The sequence below is a fragment of the Chiroxiphia lanceolata genome, chromosome 3, assembly GCF_009829145.1.
Source record: "Chiroxiphia lanceolata isolate bChiLan1 chromosome 3, bChiLan1.pri, whole genome shotgun sequence".
NCBI lineage: Eukaryota > Metazoa > Chordata > Aves > Passeriformes > Pipridae > Chiroxiphia > Chiroxiphia lanceolata.
The window spans coordinates 60,943,902-60,964,008 of NC_045639.1; the positions used below are offsets into that span (position 1 = coordinate 60,943,902).

At 39.9% G+C, this 20,107-nt stretch overlaps 2 protein-coding genes across 7 annotated transcripts in view; one reads left to right on the forward strand and one right to left on the reverse strand.

Moving 5' to 3' along the window:
* Positions 1 to 10,130, forward strand: part of SAMD3 (sterile alpha motif domain containing 3) — a 37,642-nt gene extending 27,512 nt beyond the window's left edge. Inside the window, exons 8-11 of the mRNA XM_032683507.1 lie at positions 6,951 to 7,154; positions 7,537 to 7,708; positions 9,406 to 9,488; positions 9,728 to 10,130. Of these exons, the coding sequence (XP_032539398.1) occupies positions 6,951 to 7,154; positions 7,537 to 7,708; positions 9,406 to 9,488; positions 9,728 to 10,045 (777 nt within the window). The 3' untranslated portion in view covers positions 10,046 to 10,130. The remainder of the gene's footprint in view (positions 1 to 6,950; positions 7,155 to 7,536; positions 7,709 to 9,405; positions 9,489 to 9,727) is intronic.
* A 1,847-nt stretch (positions 10,131 to 11,977) lies between these two features.
* Positions 11,978 to 20,107, reverse strand: part of L3MBTL3 (L3MBTL histone methyl-lysine binding protein 3) — a 77,980-nt gene continuing 69,850 nt past the window's right edge. For all 6 annotated transcript variants that reach the window (XM_032683502.1, XM_032683504.1, XM_032683503.1 and 3 more), the window contains 3 exons: positions 17,314 to 17,477; positions 16,375 to 16,437; positions 11,978 to 13,869 (listed from right to left, as the gene is read on the reverse strand). In XM_032683502.1, the coding sequence (XP_032539393.1) occupies positions 13,726 to 13,869; positions 16,375 to 16,437; positions 17,314 to 17,477 (371 nt within the window). In that variant the 3' untranslated portion in view covers positions 11,978 to 13,725. The remainder of the gene's footprint in view (positions 13,870 to 16,374; positions 16,438 to 17,313; positions 17,478 to 20,107) is intronic.

Below are 20,107 nucleotides of genomic sequence, written 5' to 3' on the forward strand. Positions count from 1 at the left end.
ACCATCACATTGTTTTTACCACATTGTTTTCAGCAAGCAGGTTAGTCTCCATCCAAAGGAGTTCCCTCAAAGAAATATTCCCAGAGCATGCCAGGTGAGGAACCTAGATCCATGATTGGCAGTAAACAGACCAACAGTGTGTGGTACCGTGTCCTCATATCCACTGCTTTAACTCCATTCCTCCTGTTTGAATCCACTCTCTCAAACTGAGGAGCCAGTAGGTCCTGTTGGCATTCTTCAAAAAAGAGATATTGATCTTTGTTGTTAGCAACAGTTAGGCTGCGTTTACCCTTCAGGAATTGGTGTACACCCTTGTAAAAGAGCAAGAGGTGCCTGCTGTCCTCACCAAAGGAGCTTTCATCACTCTGTGATTAGGCAGTCATATTACTTATGTGTTGACATTAATGACTTTTATGATTTATGATGCTGTCTTTCAACAGTAACCGGCAGCTTATACCTTGGAGATCACATCATGCATAAGAATTGCTCCCTTGCTCCCCACAAAGTGATGTAGCAGTTTCACTTCCTTGGCTGTGGCACCGACTCATGAAGTGCCCTGCTAGCTTGGGCTTTTTTACAGTAATGTGGTAATACAATCTTGTATCTTGGGAAGAATCTAGATCCATCACAAGGACACTAAGGAATCAGGTCTTTAGTTAGAAATACATCTCCAACCAAATGATTAACTATTCTCTTGCTTCAGTAGATGGGAGAAATGAGGAATTTAGAGTCTAGTTGTTTTATGCATGTATGTTTTCTTGCTTTAATGTGAGCATCCTAACACAATCCTCTTTTGTATGGTTCCAAGTAGAACTATGAATATTGAGTGGGGGTCACTGAAAAAGTCATCTGGAGCATAGGCAAAGAGCCTAACAACCTGTGTGGCTCCCAGATCTAGTGTTTTTAGTCGAAGATGCCTCAGATGCCAAGAAGGCAAGAGTGGTTGTGGGCACGGGCACTCAGGGATGGGCTACCTATTGCTGTCACCCTTTGCACGTGATTCCAACAGAATGACCAGGACCTTTGGCAGGACCATCCCACAGGCAAGGGCTAGGTCACAATGACATACAAGTACTGGATATCCTCTGCTTACCTCATTAACTTCCTTTCTGCATCCTTTTGACCTTTTTCTCTGTTTTGCTGTATTTCTCATGAGCTTGTGACAAAAAGGCAGCTTCTTATTTAAAGAAATTGAGGTAAATTCTCATTTGTTCCAGAAAGATTTTTTTAATAAATCAAAATTTTATTGTTCAAAAGGAAAGGAAATTCTTTATATTATAAACTATGTACATCACTAAATAAAATTTTGTACAAAAGAAAAATTAAACATCACCAATTAACATTCTTGTCGTTGCAACTGAAATGGATGTTACTGGTGACACAACTGAAAATCTGGCCAGAGGACATTGGGTGACCTCAAAAATTAAGAATTCCTCATTTAATGAGGCTATTTTTTTTTTTAGTTTTGTCCTGCGTATACGCTGAACCATTAGCTGTGGCTTCTTCAGACATTGGGACAAGAGATCCCAGCTTTGGTTTGCTAGGATTGCTTTTCCACAGTATCAAAATAACTGAGCTTTAACCTTATTATCAAATAAGGTCAAACAGCTGAGCTGTAACTAGCTTTCTCAATTTGATGGTTAAAGTGGAGAGGATCTAGAGTCCTCCCTAAATAAGCATGTGATAGGCTGACAGATCAGCTCAGTAACCAGCTCTCCAAACCCAGATTCTTCCTGTTCATACTGCAATGTTAACTATAAAAGATTTTAAATCACACCTGGAATCATCTCCAATCAAATTTCAAATACTTACAAAATGGTGTCCCACCGAGATAACTTACTTCCCCCAAAAGGAAGTCACCTCTCACCTTTCTGCTTACCTTAAAAACCAACTTGTTCACAAACTAAGAAGTTGGAAAGATTACATATGGTGATTGCTCTAAGCAGGATGAACTCTGCCAGAGTTCTAACACTGACTTCTGCTTGTGTTACTCAGAGGTAATAGATGATTTACACTACAAAATCTGGGCTAGCATCCTTTTTTTTTTCCCTAGTAGATAGGTATGACAGCAATTCTTCCTTGTGCTACTGCTGTATTTCTATTGGGAACTTGCTATTGATGTTTATGAAATGTCAAATGGTCTCCTTTAGCTAATTAATAATGTCATTAGCTAAACTAGCTCTCAAGGACTGAGATGACTACACAGAAAGTCCATCAACTCAAGCAGCATTTGCCTTGAAAAGGGGGATGGAGATAAGGCAGAGTAAAGGTCACAACTTTTTCTCCTCAGTGTTCGTTTCTAAGCAACCCAGTCAGTCAGTCTGTGGTTACAGCACACTGGGTCGACTTTGTTTTGCTTTCTTGTCTCCGCAAGTAAGGCACTGAAGGTGACAGGCCCTCTGGGAATGAGCCACCATACTCTGCATCGGCTGGCTGAAGAAGCTCCTGCTTTATGGGCAGGAGGCTTGGAAGTAGACCAACAGGAGAAACCAGTAATAAAAGAGCTGTTTGGAGTCAGAGACTTCAAGCTAGCTCTTGCAGAGTAAAAACCATAAATGTAATTAAAAAAACCCCAACAACTGTTCAAATTTGCATATAGGCATATGTGAGAAAGAGTGAGCCTCTTGAGACTGACAAGAATGGACCAACCCCTGGTTCTGTGCAGTGGTCATGCTGAAACAAAAGACAGTCTGTCCGACTTAGGGCAAGTTAGCAAGTTAAGGAACAGCTGAATGGCCCAGTTGGGGATGTGTGAATACTAGGATGGTATTCACAGTCAGTAATCGATATAAGTCACATACCAGAAACGACCAAATGCTGATGCAGCGAGCTTGCAGAGATGACACATCAGCAGCAAAACAAGACTCTGATGACTGTGAGTGATTCGATGGAGGTTTACACAAAATTCTTGTTGTGGTTTTCTGCCTTTTCTGCACTGGTTATAAAGGCTTTTTCAACCATGTGAGAAACAAGAAGCCTGATGCAGCTAAGGGGCAGGAGCACTCAAGGTGCACTCCACTCTATAGGCACAGGAGGGCTGACAGAATACAAACCCATACTAGAAGAACTAGATAGATTTTGCAAGAATTCTCAGGAGTTCAGATAAACACATTACTGGGATCATTCCTCACAGGTAGCATCAGGGCATCTGTTTCAGACCAGCATGTCAGTAAAAGGGTTAGAGAATATTACACTAAAATGAGCAGTAACACATTTCCAGGAACAAGTATTCATGCACAATTTTCAGCTGTGTCCAAGGATAAAATAGGTCATTTTTTATTGTGATGTGCAATTTCTCTTACAAAACATGACACTATACAATTGGAGGTAGCTAATTTCATATCAGTTTCTAGAGTTTCAGGAGAGAGCTAGGGAACATAGTGACCAAGAAACTTGCTGTCTTTAATGGTCAAATTGGCAAGAACTGTAATGCAGACTCAAGAGATGAACACATTAGGAAGGAATCTGTTAACAAAGTTTCAGTAAACAGAAGTAATTCTTCATAAATAAATTAGTTCTTTGAAGTACTCAACAACCCTGAGGACACAGGAAATCCAGCTGATATAATACTTTAACTTTAGAAGAGATTTTACCACATGCCTTTCAAAGGCTCTTAGAGGATATAATCTAAAGGGAAGGTCCTTGCAAGGATAAGCAGTTAAAAGATTGACCGAACAAGGCTAGCCAGAAATAGTTGGGTTTTACAGCAGAAAAGATTATTAATGCTTAGTTTAAGCAGTTCAATATATTTCTAGATGACATGGAAAAAGGAGAACAGTTGGCAGGCTACATTTTGTGATGCTACCAAGGATACTAAAGACAAAGATTGAAGACTTCCAGAAGGACCCCATACTACTGAGTTTCAGGGCAAAAAAAACTCCCAGCAGATAAAATTCAACAGTGATAAATGAAAAATAAGGCACAAGGAGAAAATCCAGTCCTAACAACATTTATAATGATGGGCTCTCAGCTTATTAGTACCATTCACAAATGATATTTTTATACTAGGCCAAAGAATATTCGGCACAATGCTAAGCATCAGTCTAAAAAAGCATGTTGAATACTTAGAATTATTTAAGAAAGAAAGAAAAGGGAATGCATTATTCCATTGTATGCCCCTGTGGTGTCCCAGTATCTCAACAAATACTTTACGTTACACTGTATTATCCTGTGCCCATTTCATAAAGGTTACACTGAAATTAGAAAATATGCGAAGATATTAAGAAGGATAATTGAAAGTATAGACCAGCTTTCATACGTGGAATAATTAAACAACTTAGGACAGTCTTGGGCAGAAAAGGAATGGCTGAGGAGAGAATATGACATATCTATAAAACTACAGTGGCTAGGAGAGGGTGAATAGGTTTTGAATCCAGTATGACAATTAGACGGCAGAAGCAGCAGGAGAAAACAAACAAAAGAACGCATTTCCTCTGACAGTGCATAGCTAAACCGCCAAATTTAAAGCAGCATTTTGTGGCAGGTATGATTTTATGACAGTTGAAAAGTGACTGGGAGAAGTAATTGAAAGAGAAAAATCTACTGAAGGCTATTAAATATAAAGACATAACCCTTGGGAGTCCACAAACCCCAGTGTAGTGGAGTCTTGACAGAACTCAGGGCATCAGGACCACTACACACCCATCCTTCTTTATACTTCTTCCTAGCACACTAAATTGTCTGACTTCCCACCTCTGTTCTGTGCACTGAGGAAGAGAACAGAAAGGCCTACTCAAGCCGGTCACAAACAAACATTACTATTTAGCAGCTGGTCACTAGTGGTGTCCCCCAGGGATCAGTGTTGGGCCCAGTTCTATTTAACATCTTTATTGATGATTTAGATGAGGGGGGATTGAGTCCACCATCAGCAAACTTGCAGATGACACTAAGTTGGGGGGGAGTGTCGATCAGATGGAAGGCAGGAGGGCTCTGCAGAGGGACCTGGACAGGCTGGAGAGTTGGGCTGATTCCAACGGGATGAGGTTCAACAAGGCCAAGTGCCAGGTCCTGCACTTTGGCCACAACCCCCTGCAGTGCTACAGGCTGGGGACAGAGTGGCTGGAGAGCAGCCAGGCAGAAAGGGACCTGATAGTTTGGATTGACATGAAGTTGAACATGAGCCAGCAGTGTGCCCAGGTGGCCAAGAGGGCCAGTGGCATCCTGGCCTGTATCAGGAACACTGTGGTCAACAGGTCCAGGGAAGTGATTCTTCCCCTGTACTCAGCGCTGGTGAGGCCACACCTGGAGTGCTGTGTCCAGTTGTGGGCCCCTCAGTTCAGGAAGGATATTGAGGGGCTGGAGCAGGTCCAGAGAAGAGCAACAAGGCTGGTGAAGGGACTCAAGCACAAGTCATATGAGGAGAGGCTGAGGGAACTGGGGTTGTTCAGCCTGGAGAAGAGGAGGCTCAGGGGAGACCTCATCACTCTACAACTACCTGAATGGAGGCTGTAGCCAGGTGGGGGTTGGTCTCTTCTCCCAGGCAACTATCAGCAAGACAAGAGGGCATGGTCTTAAGCTCTGCCAGGGGAGGTTTAGGTTAGATATTAGGAAGAAATTCTTTACAGAGAGGGTAATTAAGCATTGGAATGGGCTGCCCAGGGAGGTAGTGGATTCTCTGTCCCTGGAGGTTTTTAAGGTAAGACTGGATGTGGCACTTACTGCCATGGTCTAGCAACCATGGTGGTAGTGGGTCAAGGGTTGGACTTGATGATCTCGGAGGTCCCTTCCAACCCAGTTGATTCTATGATTCTGTTGTAATACAATGAAGACTAAAATGCTCTATTAGAAAGAATGCAGACTGTGCTAATACAGCATCTTAGCAAGGGCCAGGGTGACCCGCTGGGGTCATATTAGGTAGTTGAACTGCATGCAGGGCTTATTTTCTTCTGTGATGCCAATGACTATGGAAATCTATGGATATATCTAGGAGGGAGACAGTTTCTTCACTGTATACCTTGTGCAACCATTCTTGGAATATCACATGCACAATTTTAAAAACTATATTAATTAAACTGGAAAGTTTAATTGCGCCTGCAGAGAACTGTGAAGCGGTTTGAGATGTTGTATGTTTCACAGTTCCATGCCTTAATTGTTCTGGGGAACAGTATGAAGTGTCTCAACTCCCTCTGGTATTGACCTACAGGCCACCCATATGTATTGTCACAGCTGCAACAGTGACAGTACAGATGGGAAAAGCCAGTGTCGATGCAGCCTGAGAATGGTAACTCTGTATCTACATGTTCTTGGCTTCTTTCAATGAGCAAATTCATTGCATCCTCTGACAGATAAACTAAACAGACCCAGGCTACTCCCACTGGTATAGTGCTGTCAATAGCCACTCTTCCTCTTAGTAATTACTAGCTTTGGAATTACATCAGGGACACTAATAATAACTTTGAGGAAAATTGTTAACTATCGCCAAGTTCAAAAACACTTTTTGAAAACACTAACAGTCAAATTGCTCAAATAATGATTTCCAATAAGTTTTCTTAGTTCAGCTGGTCTCCCCGGGGGTAAATGATTCAGTTGTATAAATGTAGAAGTTAGTTGTCCTGCTTTTAAGACCTGTATGAATATGAGAAAAATACTATCTATTCTGGTAATACAGAATTAATATTGCTAAACACAAGGTCATCATTAGAACTGACTATTCATTTCTAATAAACCATAATGAGGTGAAGCAGACACAGGCAAAGGAATTTCACTGGTAGCCTCAAATATCTAATTTGGGCTTGGGAGACTTGGCTGATATATACTTTTACATGAAAACAGACCTTTATCTAACTATAAGAATATGAGGATGAGCTCACAGAGCTGGTACTGAGACCACACTACACATACTTTCTGCTGAGCTTGACTACACTCAAATAACAGAGGTCACATCAAATGACACAAGCCCCATCAGATAGAAAAGCTGATTTGTTACCTTTCTGTCCTTCATTTCTTCATAGGAAGAACCTGCTTATCTTAAAGGCAGTACAATGGATTTACATATTAAATGGCTTAAGCAAGAATATATGAAAACTCAGAGGAACTGGAAAGAAGTGGATAACAAAATGAATGTGACAATAGAAATACGGAGAAAGATGATCAGCAATAAGGCACCTTTAAAAGATATTCTTAGGCTATTTCCTTTCTTAAGATGCCCTTATCAGGTAACAGAGCTATTTTTTATTAATGACATTGAATTCTGTGTTATAGATGTGACAGAACTGTAGGCATGTTATTTTACTGGATGCTTCCAGTGAAGTATCCACTGGCATTGTTCTCTTTAACTCAAATTTTTGCAGCTAATCCCTCTTTGAAAGGTTCACCAGCTCTGTGTTAAATGTGCCACACACACCACCAGTGGGTTATTTGAAGTATTTTGGTGTTACTTGATGTATTTCTTCCCTGCTTTGAAAACAAATGAAAACCACCCTCCCTAGTTTATAATCTTTTTTAAATGAGCTGGTTTTATCCTGTCTTCAAAGTGTGTACATTGTTTACAGTTTTGGTTTTGAGTTTTGAAATACCACATATTTGTTTTTCTTTTAGCTTTTTAGGGAGTTCCAGCTTCTCACACACATGGACATTTATAAGAAAACAGTTGGGATTTTGGAGATTTATTCAGAAAATATATTATCTTTGTATGTCGTGAGGAATAATCCAATTAACATTATGCTACAAGAAAATCTGAAGCAGCACACAGAGGAAGATGTTCTGAAATGTCAGTACTAATCTCCTATGCTCTGAATACCAGAGTTTTGTTGTAGCTAATTGTTCTCACTTATGTACCTAAACCAGTTTCAATTTTACTGCAAAAATATTTCAAAAATGTTACAGTTTCTTTGAAAATATATAGCGATGGGGAAGCATTAAGAATAAAAACTAGTAAATTAGTAGAAAAATTAAGTCAGTTAAGTATTGAAACTTTTTTTTCTATCGAATAAAAGACTGTAGGCTTGATAAAGTTAGTAACTCCCTTAAAGTAAGTATTGCTAAATGAGCAGATATGTATTTCTAGATACATAAGGGTGCTTATTATTTTCTAAAAATACCCACAGAAAACTAATTTTCTGCTCTAGAAACAGTCTCATAAAAAAAGACATAATTTCCTTTAGAAAGCAAGGTACTGTTTCTATGGTTAAAACCTTTATCCCAGTGAAATTTAAGTAGTAGTTCTCACTAACAATTTCATGTACCTCATCTCTGCAGAGACACATTGCAGGAAAAAAGGGCACAGACTGGCACCTCTGGTGAGCAGGTACCAGAATCATCCATGGAGGTTTATGTACCTCAAAGTGATTGGCTCCCTGGCTGCAGGGGAGCAAGTACCTCCTGTCACTCAACTTCTTTCAGTCTGAGAAGTCTGGAACCTGCAAGGACAAAACCTTTGAAGCAGTTACTTAGAATGGTTATTTTCCCCCAGCTGTTGCTGCCTATGCCCAAGCTTAGCTCTTTTAAGAAGTGCTCCTTAGGCTCATTTTCTATCAAACAGGCCTAATGCCACGATGTCAAATCAAAGGTCATACGATATGACATATATTTCCTATAGCAGTTTCACTCCATTTATTGCCAGGTCATTTCTTAAAGAAGCAAGCAGCATTGGTTGAAACACTGGGAGTTTCTTTTGTTAAGCTTAAAAACACAAGTACTCGATAGCTCATGATAGATTAAAAAGTATCAAGGTATAGACTAATCCAGAAAGCCTTCATGGACTTTTTACTCATAGCTTTGGCCTTAGAAAACTATGGATATTGTAAGTAATTTCCCCTTTTCTTATACAGTATGTCCACAGAGATTTTAACTCATACCTTATTAAAGTCCCAAGGCCTTCACTTTTCTGTTTTACTCTCACAACCAACTTGACATGGCACCTAGATAATAAATGCTGGATGAAGTCAGTTCAGTGAAACACACAACACTAGAAGCTTGAGCTGCAAAAAAGATGTTATAGTCAATAATAGCTGAACCAGAGGGGTAGCAGGTACCAGGTCTCGGGAGGTTCTGCAGCACCAGCTTGTACTGCAGTCTTCAAAGCAGAGTCCTTTGGTAACAGGACTCCCCAGAGACATCCAGTTTACTGGGGAAAGGGGCGTCTGGGGACGTGTGGTGGGGACAGGAGGAGTACTCAGCTCACAAACTCCACTAAAAGCAAACCAAAGGTCAACTTATTGTGAGAGAAACTGAATTGTAATACTGAGTAGCAGAATTCCATGAATTATTTGAACACTAATGTCCATTACCAGCTGAGGCACTCAAATATTCACTGTGGTACAAAGTACTCTTCCAAATGGACTGAACAACAGCTCCACTGCTCAGCTGTTAACCATTACATAGGCTGCACTCTGTTTTTCCAGGATGATACTGCAGTGCCAGAATGTTTTCATTGGTAATTTAGTAGAAATCCTTGCCTTTTGACAGATATGAAAATGACTGCTGCATGTTTACTCCTGCCAGATGTCTTTGGAGATGATTCCAGTCTGTTTGCTGCAGTAAACGAGGAGGTAGGAGACAGAGCACCAGCAGTCTTGGTCTCTCTTCCTTCTATCAGCTCCCTGGGCTTTTGGTGGCTCAGCTTAGTTCCCAGAAAAAGGTGACATTAGCCTGTTTTCTGAGTAGAAGGCATATACTCATAGAAATACTAGCTAAATTCAAAGCAGTGTTATCAGGCTTACTTAATTCTCTGAACTGTTCATTTTAGCAATGCTGTGGCACCACTTGAAATGCCCTTCTTTTAATTTAGGTAAAGGCAGTGACACCAGTGTTGGAAGTAAAGAATCCCTTCAATGTGAATTCATGCGAGTTTGCACTGTATGTGGAAAGGGAAGAGCTGGCCCAGCTCGATGACTGCACTATGGCCCTGGCGGCGCTGGTAGCTGCATTTCATGTATTCGACATCCCGTGCCCAAAGAGGATCCACAGGACACTAAAATTCCTGGAGTCCCTGGTCTTTGAGGTGAGGAACCCAGCATCCCTGCCCATCCAGGTGAAGACAGGGCTGGAGGCACCCAAGTATCCAATATCTGATGGTGCACACAGCACTCCTCTTGGGAGCATTTGATATTTTGTCAAAATAAATCCCTTTGTTGTGAAGATAAATCAGTGCCATTATTTCTAGTGGAAGTGTGTATACATTTAAATATGTGAACAATGCCCTTTTTTTTTATTGTACTGGCTACTTTAAAAAAAAATAACACTTAAACAGTTTTATTTAAAATGCAGATTTTAGAGAAGTCTAGAGATAATAAAATTTTCTAGATTACTTCATGTGTCATGTATTATTTTTCTATATGGAGCATTTGACAAATTCAGATAATATTTTGACTGTCAGAATTAAAAAAAAAACATATTGTGAACTTATGTGAGCACATCGGTACTTCAGATGCTAATATAGTTAATGTTTTGAAGTGGCACAAATTAAAGATTACCATCACTTCATAATACTATGATCACTGAGAGCCTAATATAATAATTTTTGTGGTTTAAATGGTTGGCCTGACTTTTAATTTGCAGGATGATGAATTTTCACTACTTTCTCCTCGCATGAAACATTATTTTCTTTTGTTTTAACGTTAATCCTGAATTTGCTAAATAGGGTTTCTAAGATGAGCTCTGAAAGTAGCAAGAATGACTTATCCACAGTGCTGTCATGTGCATTTGTAACCACAGCTTTGGTGCTTGAGAAAGAATGCCTCATTTTCTTTCTGAATTTGTTCCCCAGAACGCATTAGCTTTCTCCACATGATGACTCTTTCTCTGCCCACACAGAGCAGAGGCCCTCTCCTCTCTTTTTTCACAGCCTCCTCTTTTCCCTAACATGCTCCTCTTAACTTGTGCATGTCTGGAAATCCCAGGGGATACTGCCTGGCAGTGCACAGCTTTGGACAAGTGCCTGGCAATAAACAGTAGCAGCAGCCAGCAGACATAACCCATTGCGTTCATTAGAAATAAGAAATGGCTTTTTATTACAAGCCTACGTTCTATAAGAGATCAATCTCCAACCAGTTCTAAAAATGTCAGTGTAGGCAAAGCACAATTCTTTAAAAACTCAAACATACAGCTTGAAAGACTACAGAAGCTTTGTTACAGTTTGGTTGTGCAGGGGTGACTTCAAGGTAGAGAATACAGTGGGAGATCCTCCAGTATGAGAGGAGATGGCTCCATTTAATGGCAAAACTCTCTTGCTAAAGCCTCAAGATTTTTCACATGGCTCCCATGGAAATGAGGGGACAACCTCGAGCGGCGTGATGGCTGGGCTACCTTCAATCCAACACAGAAAACAATATCAACTGCCATTTTAAAGATTCAGTAGGCCTCCTGAATGTTTTTAGTTTCTAAGTGAATTTGTTGGGCGTAGTTCTTGTAACAGAGGTGGCTACACCCAGCTACCTCATCACATAGGATACAAAAGTAAGGATTATATATGTCCTCACTATTGTATGTGATAGCTGTATGAATAAAAAATTGGGCTCTCTAACACTTAAGTGAGCTTTAGTCTACATCTTGTAAACACTGTTAATTCAAACCCCTTTCTTAAACCACAGTACTTTGTACGTAGGTGTATACAAAAATTCAGGGAGCTGCTAACATCCCTGCGTAATCTCTGTTGAGCTGCAAGTCTCCTCATTGGTTATCACTGCAGGGCTATAGACCTGGCACACAAGAGAGACATAAAAGGTAAAGGAAAATAAACTACATGGAAGTACAGAATGAAAGAAAATGGAAGAATTTGACATTTTAGTGATTTGCTTGTGCAACTTCAGCTGCTGCCGGTGACAAAGTCCAGGTCTATAGATGGCATTCTGACTATGATGGCAAGGGGCCTGTAAGCCTTAGGAGTAAGTGCCAAGGGAGAGGGCAAACAGGAGTAGCCAAGCTGCTCTTTAAAACTCATGTCCACATTGAGCTATAGTGAGGAATTACTCCACAGCACCATCAGGAACAGCTGGGGTTCATGTGGGAATCCTGGGCACACACAAAGGTAACAGACGGCTCCAGTTCAGGTTTTATTGGTATTGTAGTACAATAAGAGTGCAATTTGAATGTACAAATATTCAACAAAATGTAAAAATATTATTTATGCAATGCTATGGAAGGAAATTAACAGAGCAACGCAACTTACTTCATACTGACCCTGTTTCACCTCGTATTATGGCAGGTACCAGTCACCTACACAATCTGGAAGGGGCACAGAGAGTTCTTGAAAACTTAAGAACTCCAGCCAAAGAACAGCCTAGCAAAATCAGTGGGAAGATGTAAAATTCTCCCAGCTCTGTGCAACGGAAATACTCTGTTCTCAGCTCTAAAGGCTGAGCAACTGCCCACTGCAGCGCTAAAAAGAGGGCTGCCAAAAAGCTTGATCCAACTCTTCTCTCTTTTCTTTCAAAAGTAACATTCTGGAACAGTCCTTGGTATACAGGTAGCTAGGCTTTCTCCCATATAAAGTGCATCTGGTTTACATCTTATGTATATATACCAAGTGCAACGACTGTCCCTGACTTTCCCTGACAAATCGTTATAATAATCCTCCAAGAAAGGAGGTTGCCTCACCCAAGTACCTGCTGGTAACATCTGCAGCCTGCTGATAACCCAGTGAAATGCATGCATTTTACACCTAGGATGTGCCGGTGCACTAAAGGCATTCAAGCATCCTTTTCCTTGAGCTTTGTCTTTCCCCTTATGTTTTATTCATTTACAAATCAGACTTTTCAGCTAGGAAGTGGTGAGTGAAGTAATTCTCCCACCACTGGGAAAACAAACCTATGTTGAATATGAAGTCAGAGTAGCATGGTTTTTCTCCACTGTTGTGGTAACTATACTGGAGACTGAGAAGTGCAGACATGATTAAATGTAATTTCTGTTTTGCTAATCTCCTTGCCTCAAAATCCACCTATTTTCGTTCATGTGCTGAAGGTCTGTAGCAGGCTCCCATGTAAAAGGCTGGGACTCTACTGTGCAGCATAAACAAAAAGTCTTCTGTGAAGTCAAACTTTATTTTTCAGTTGCAGCCTTCTCTACACTGGTCTTTTGATAAAATACATTAAAGATGCTGGTGGCAAAACTCACGTAACATTTCTGTAATCGTGCAAAAGTAAAAACATTCAGTTATTAAAAAAACATTGTAATTTCAACCCCAACAAGGTTTGTTTTGTTACAAGCAAAAAGACAGTTTTATAATCTGTAAAGTTATATGCTGTAGCATAAAGTGTCACATATGTAACATTAAGTGTTTCATTTTTAAACTATGGCACAAATACATATTAGCCATAACAGTCTCATCTGGCTACCTGTAGCCTAATTTTTGGCTAATCTGTTTTTCTTTTGATAGAATGAAGTAAAAGCTTCTGAAAAGTAAAATGGATACATGAAGTAGTATTCAAGAATCCTTAGAAAATATTAACGTTCCCTTATATAATACAGCATAAATAATTTTTCTTGAATTTTCTTGATGTCCAGAGAAAGTTAGGGATCCTAACCATCCATGAGAATTAGCGCCATTAGTTTGGTAAAGAAGACCAGCTGACTCAGTTGTTACACAGTACCTTCTCAAAAGCTTGAACACTTCCCAGAAGGATTCAGATATGTACTGGCTCTAGGAGAATATAAATAGTCCACCAGTGCTGAACTTATGTTTCTTCCTTTCTGAGAGTCCTTAGTCAACAGTTCTAGTGAGTCTTTGTGCTTTGAATAAAACATGAGCTCCAGTGGAGAAAGCTGGCTCGTGCACATTTTCCATTATCTTCAAAGTTCATTGTGTGAGTTTTTCTCTGCAGCTTTGAACATCAGAATGGAATTAAAGATTTTCAGGGCTGGTCCCAGTTTAATGCTCATTATTTTCACTATGTCTGATTGGGTCATTAGCAGAAATGCTTCTCCATCAATTTGCTTTAAAAGAAAAACACAAAGCTATTAACAGGTCTGACAGTGCAGCAGTATAGATGTTTCAGAAAACATGAAAAGTCCCAGCAATTTCAGACAATGTAAAGGACTGTCTGAATACAAACATTTTCAAATGCTTTGAAGAGAGCTTTGACTTCAACCTCTTAGGCAGATCAGCTAGTCCAAAAGAACAGGTTGATCTTCTTTCTGCTTGAAAACAACTGTCTGGCTAATTTTTAGCTAAACAATTCTTATTTTCATACGGACAGTATAAAAGCTATTGGAAAGTAAAATGGGTAAATAAAGTATAATTCAACTGTACCAAAGCACAGCACTGCTCTTTAACCTCTTAGCTATTCCTTTTATGCAAGCCTCCACAGAGAAAGCTGCTGGATTTCACTCCCAGCTACAGAGCTGGAACCCCCTTAAGGCCACCACTTTCTATTCATTAAACAGTAAGTTAAAATGAATTTTGATCCCACATGAAAACAGGGGCCAGGCTACATAAAACTGCCTCTTTGACACGAACACAATAGAACTTTTAAAAACGTGGAGTATTTTTTTCTGCCAGCTTGGTAGTGTTGCTATTTTAGTAAACAATAAATTAAACATTCTCCTGTAAGCAAATCATTCTGTCAGCAGGAGTCCTAAATCTGAGCATGAAGAGACCCGAGGTTCTCCTTTCCAAGGGCTTCAATGGGGCCAACATTCTGTGTATACTTCAGGTCACTTAGGTACCTAGAGATAAGTTTTCAGTGGAACCTAACCTGGATAGCTATACATAAAAGGCAACTGTGGTGGTTAAACCAGGAGTACTGATTAGGTTTAAAAATACTAACCTGAGATAAAAACAGTGTAAGTTTCTGCAGGACTAGAAAACGAACTTTCTGAATCAGACACACTGCAAAGGAAACCTGCAAGGTATACCCCAGCACTGTAAGTTGAGGAACACTGCAGTCAGAACAGCATCACTACAGTTACTTTCTACTCATTTTGTACACAAAGCCAGACTTGGTGGGCTCAGAACCTGAAGTGTGTGAAGCTGAGGGTGCCCAGATAAAAAGCTGCAGCATCTTAAAATAAGCAGGATGAGGGTTCATTTCCATAGCAGAAGTTTGAGCCAGCATCTTCTTCCTACTGAAAGACCTACTGATGTCAGCCAGTCCATGCCAGTTACTAGTCACAGAGGAAGCCTGAGGCTGAATTCTGAAGAGGGGAAGTATTTTCTTACATCTCTGAGAACATAAGTGTTAAGGATTCATCCACCTCCATGGCACTTGCCACTTGCTGACTTGATTAGCAATATGCCACCTTTTGTTCTTAAACTCATTGATGAGACACCCTAAGTGATACAGGGGATCATCTAGCCTTGCATACCTGCTGCAACCATAAAACACTCAACATTTGAGCAAGTGCAAAATGCCCAGAGATTCAGCCTGTTCGTCCTTTGATATGCAGCCATATTAGTCATTACAATCGACAGCACAGCCTGAAAACTTGTTGCAGGAGATTAGCAGGGCCATCTGTGTGCATTTTTCTCAGGAGGTGCCTTCTCAAGTCTAAATACCACAATTATTCTTCACTTGAAAGGCTGGCTGACTCTGCCTATTCACGTTGTCTGGCTGGGATAAGCATCTGAACTATTCACTCCAGCATCTGTGATCAAACTACCTTCTTGAAACTAAGCATTAACAGGAATAACAAACCTCTGAGCAGAAAAGAAAAAGTCAACCTAGTTTAAAACGCCCTACTGTACCTAAAAGCCATATCCATTCCTAATGACAACTTTGGAATGACAATCTTCTCAGATACTAGAAATGCAAACCTGGCATGCTAGGAAAGTGAATAATGCCCCTTTGAACTTCATCAGAACCTTCAGATCTTCTCAATTCCTGCTCACTCAAATCACATTCATAAATTGACTATATCAGGAGGAAGAGCATCAGGAGCCAAGTGTGATCAGACAAGATGCAAGGAGTTTTAAGACATAGTTACTTTGAACCATTGTTCTGCTTTATTTTACTTATTAACGTCCTGCAGAACTAAAATAACATACCTGTTTATTAATTTCCTCAAACCAGATTAAGAAACAACAGTAGTCAATCAGAAAGTTCCTAAGTAATTTCAATCGGCAGGAAAAAAGCTGGAAAAGCACAAGAGACCTCAGTGACACTTTTCTTTCCTCCCACTTCATGACCTGCAAACCAACCTAATCTTCCATACATTTGCATCTGACTTTAAACAATGTGGCATTGGAATTGCTTGCCCAGGAAGGTGGTAGAGTCACCATCCCTGGCGGTATTTAAGGAGGTATCTGAATTTACAGGGTTACGGTGATAGTGCTGGGTTCAGGGTTGGACTTGATGATTTATAGGTCTCTTCCAACCGTGACAATTCTGTGATTCTATGCACTTCATCCTACTTCTTTATATGCATTTTTAGTTATGACACAAAATTAGTATTTCCACCAAGCTTTGTACTCTATGTCTTTTTGAAATAAAATTCACCCACCTCATCTTTAAACACCTTGCCGTGTTCTTCACATCCTGGCAAACTCCGTATAAACTCAGAGACCTATCACCAAAATATACAACAGAAGATTTATTAAGACCTGTGTTTTCTCAAAATGGTCTTTATGATTGACAATCATTAAAGTCTTTTAATGAATGTTGTTTTTATAGCCTCATATTTGGTGTTCCACCTTCTTTGGTAAGTGCATGGAGTCATGCAGATGGGTGTCTAAGAACAGGATTCACAAAATCAGCAAACTAAAGGAATACATCCCACTCTAGTCCACAGGACTTTGAAAAACGTCCATGCTTCTTTTTTTCTCTGATTAGAGGAGATCTGACTGCCTCAGGCACAGAAAACTGCCTTAGTCATATGTGCTTCTGAAAGTGAAGCAGTGACAAAACTGCCAGTGCAAGCCTTATTGCATACTTGAACAGAGGCAGGGCTCTAATCTTAAAATCAGGTGTTATGGCCTGACCATACCCATACCATTCTTCTCTGGACTATATTCTCACCCTCCAAAGCAGTGTGCCATATCCAAACTATGAACCAGGAAGAGCTCTTGGTTCATGTTGACCCCTAAACCATTCCTCAGAACATTTGTGTGGGTACTAGCTATTAGTAGTGTAGACTGTGAGCACTTGATATGCTGGGCCGTACATTTAGCACTTTTCTTTCCTTTCCCTTATTAATGCCAGTTAATACGTTTTTATATACATACACATATTTATCTGTATCTATACACATATGAACTAACACTTCTGCTTCCAGGCTGGAAGGCAGCAGAACAGGCATTTTGGGGATCAGTTACATTAGGTCTGGCTGAGTCTAATCCTCTGAGTACTAATATATTATTCTTAATATATGGGAATAATCTAAACCTCCGAATCAACCTTCAAGGGCAGTGGTAGTAAGACAGAAGATAAAGGGTGAACCTACCTCATCAGTACTCCACTTAGAAACTTTACTGGCTGGAATTCCAGCTACACTTGGAAGGAGTTTGCTCTGCTGTTCCCAGCGCAAGGGTAGGCCAGGGATTTGCAGCTTGGAAGTCACAATAACTGGTTGAGAAAAAAGCCTCTGTGCACTGGGTTCTTCAACATCTTCAACAAAAGGAAGCAATAAACAAGCATTAAATCCTTCAGTCAATGACAAAATCAGTCACAGTAAAAGCACGTTCATTTCTATTGATAGATATGGGCCTGCCTACACAAGCTGTACAGTTTTGACTACACCAAAATTAGAGTACCATGAGCGTTCTTCCACTAGTATGACTATCATTATATTGGTTCTATATAAATATAACTACTCTTACTTTCTACAAAACACAATTCTATGACAACTCTTAGCATACCACACCATAGGTCAAATAATTTAAAATATTTTAGTACAATAAATCACATACATATTTAGTAGTTGTACAGCAGTACAAGAATTAACTTAATTCCAGGGTTGAGCTGTTACAAATTCATCAAGAGCAGAAACGCACTGCTACAAAATTCCAAGTGAATCAGTTATACAGTTCCAGCCCACGCAACATTTATGGCTCATTCACAAGAAAAAGTTTTTCAGTTCTTCTGAGGAAAAAAAATCACAAATGTCTGCAAATTCTCTGCTTTAACTGAATGGTTTTTTTTTGGAAAGTAACATTTAACTCCTTCATGCTGATTTTTATCTTACTCATCCATAATGGATGATCTCCCACCCCCCTGGCCTCAAAGGTATCGTCCTGGATGAGAGGGTGTCTTCAGCCACATGCTGCTGTTGCTGCTGTTGTCTGGATAAAAGCAGCAGTTGCAGATGTGTGTAGGAGGAAAGAGTGAAGAGGCATGCCTCGAATGATGTCAAAATGCATAAGACATCTACGTTCATTTAAATCCATTGGAAATGCACAGTGAGGCTCCTCTAGAATATGTAATATGGCCAATATAGGATGTTATTATACTTGCTTGGGCTGTTCTGCTCCTCTGGCTTAATTTTTTGTTACTTTCAAGACTTATCCTCATTTTACACCGATGTCTATTATTCAGAAGTTAGCTGATAAGCCATTTAGTCAGCACTGTCAGCCTACTCATTTGACTCCTTGATTTTTTACTATCATCATACTCTCACTCTTGGAAGTGAGTTCTCTAACTGTCTGTTTACATTTCACTGTTGTTCTTCAAATGTTCCTTAGAGACTCTAATACTAGTAAAAGTCTCAGTGAGAAAAGAATGAGTCTTGTAAGGCAGCAAGCATGCTGAATGTAAAGCCTATTTTACGGAATAGTATCTTTTTAATTGTTCCCTTGAATCTCATTCCCATGCTTATCCTCCGACTTTTTCATTCTAAAAAAGATCTCTTAATAGTTGAACACAAGTATTTAGCTATTTTTCTGTCTTTCATTCACAAAACATATAATACATTGATACTGCCACATAAATAGCAAACTACAATATTGTGTGAAGATAATATCACACAAATTATACCCCATATTCACACATCTAAACGAATTGTACATAACAGCATATAGGTACATGCATAGCAGCAATGACAGCTGAGGTTATTTATGTCTCTGTTTTCAGTACTTTACAGCTGTGTCAAACCCTAACAGTACCAGATGAAAAATCTATGCTGGTCATCTGTCCGTGCTGTGGGTTTTAAATTTCAAGCAAACACAGGTCAGCTGTTTATGAATGAGGTTAGCAGGAAATAAGTTAGCTAAGGTGACACTGCAAAATGCCAAACCTTGTACTTCATCTACTCACATTCGAGAGCTCTATTTACTGACAGGGAAAAGAATGCAATACCTAATGCCTTTGAGGATTTGGACATAAATAAATAACTCTGCTCCTCAGCCTGTGTGGTATCTGCCTCACAGATAAGATGAAGAGCACGAAAGGACCACGTAAAGTGCCAATTTACCCAACTAGATGGGAGGAAAGAAAAACTAAAAGTCCCTAACCCTGCAGCAGGTATAACCACGTCACTGACAAAAGGAAGTTTAGGCTTAGTGTGGGTAACCTTCTTGTAACAGAAAGTCCAAACCACAGCATTTTGGCTATCTATGTCTGTAACACCAGACATCTCAAAGTTCTCCCCACTCTCATTCTCTTGTATTCCTTGCTCCACAAGCCCCGCTTCCCATTGAGAGGCAATCTCTGTTTCTAGGCCAGGGAAAACAGGACATGTACTCAAACTTATGTCTCAATTGGGACATTTAGGAGAGGAGTAACCTGAGGTGCACCAAAGGTTAGCCAGTTTCATCACAGAGCCACAAACAGCTTCTTGAACCATTTAAGTGACTGAAGAAACAAAATCTGCTTGCCAGCTCCACACGAGATAGCAGTCAGAGGTAGTAAGTTCACACTTTTAAACCTGACCCAAAATCTGCTGACATTTTGCTTCAGCATCAGCCCACTTGCCTTTACATTCTTCTTCATACTTTATGTCACCTCGTTATCCTTCTCTCTGAACCATATCGTTTTTAATCCATCTCTATCTTCTTAGCAAGAACAAAATATAACCTTATATTTCAAAGAAGCTAAATAGCAAATACTTTCTAGCATTAATGACAGACCATTAACACTGCTCTATTCCCTCCTGCACGGTTCTAGTCCTTACCATGTATAAAGTTTTTAAGCACAAAATTTATGTCCATAAAAAGAAGGTAGTATGAACGGACCATGATTTCCGTGAAGTTCTTCACCTCCAAATAATCTTTTTCCAAAAAAGGGAAAATAGCAGTACACAT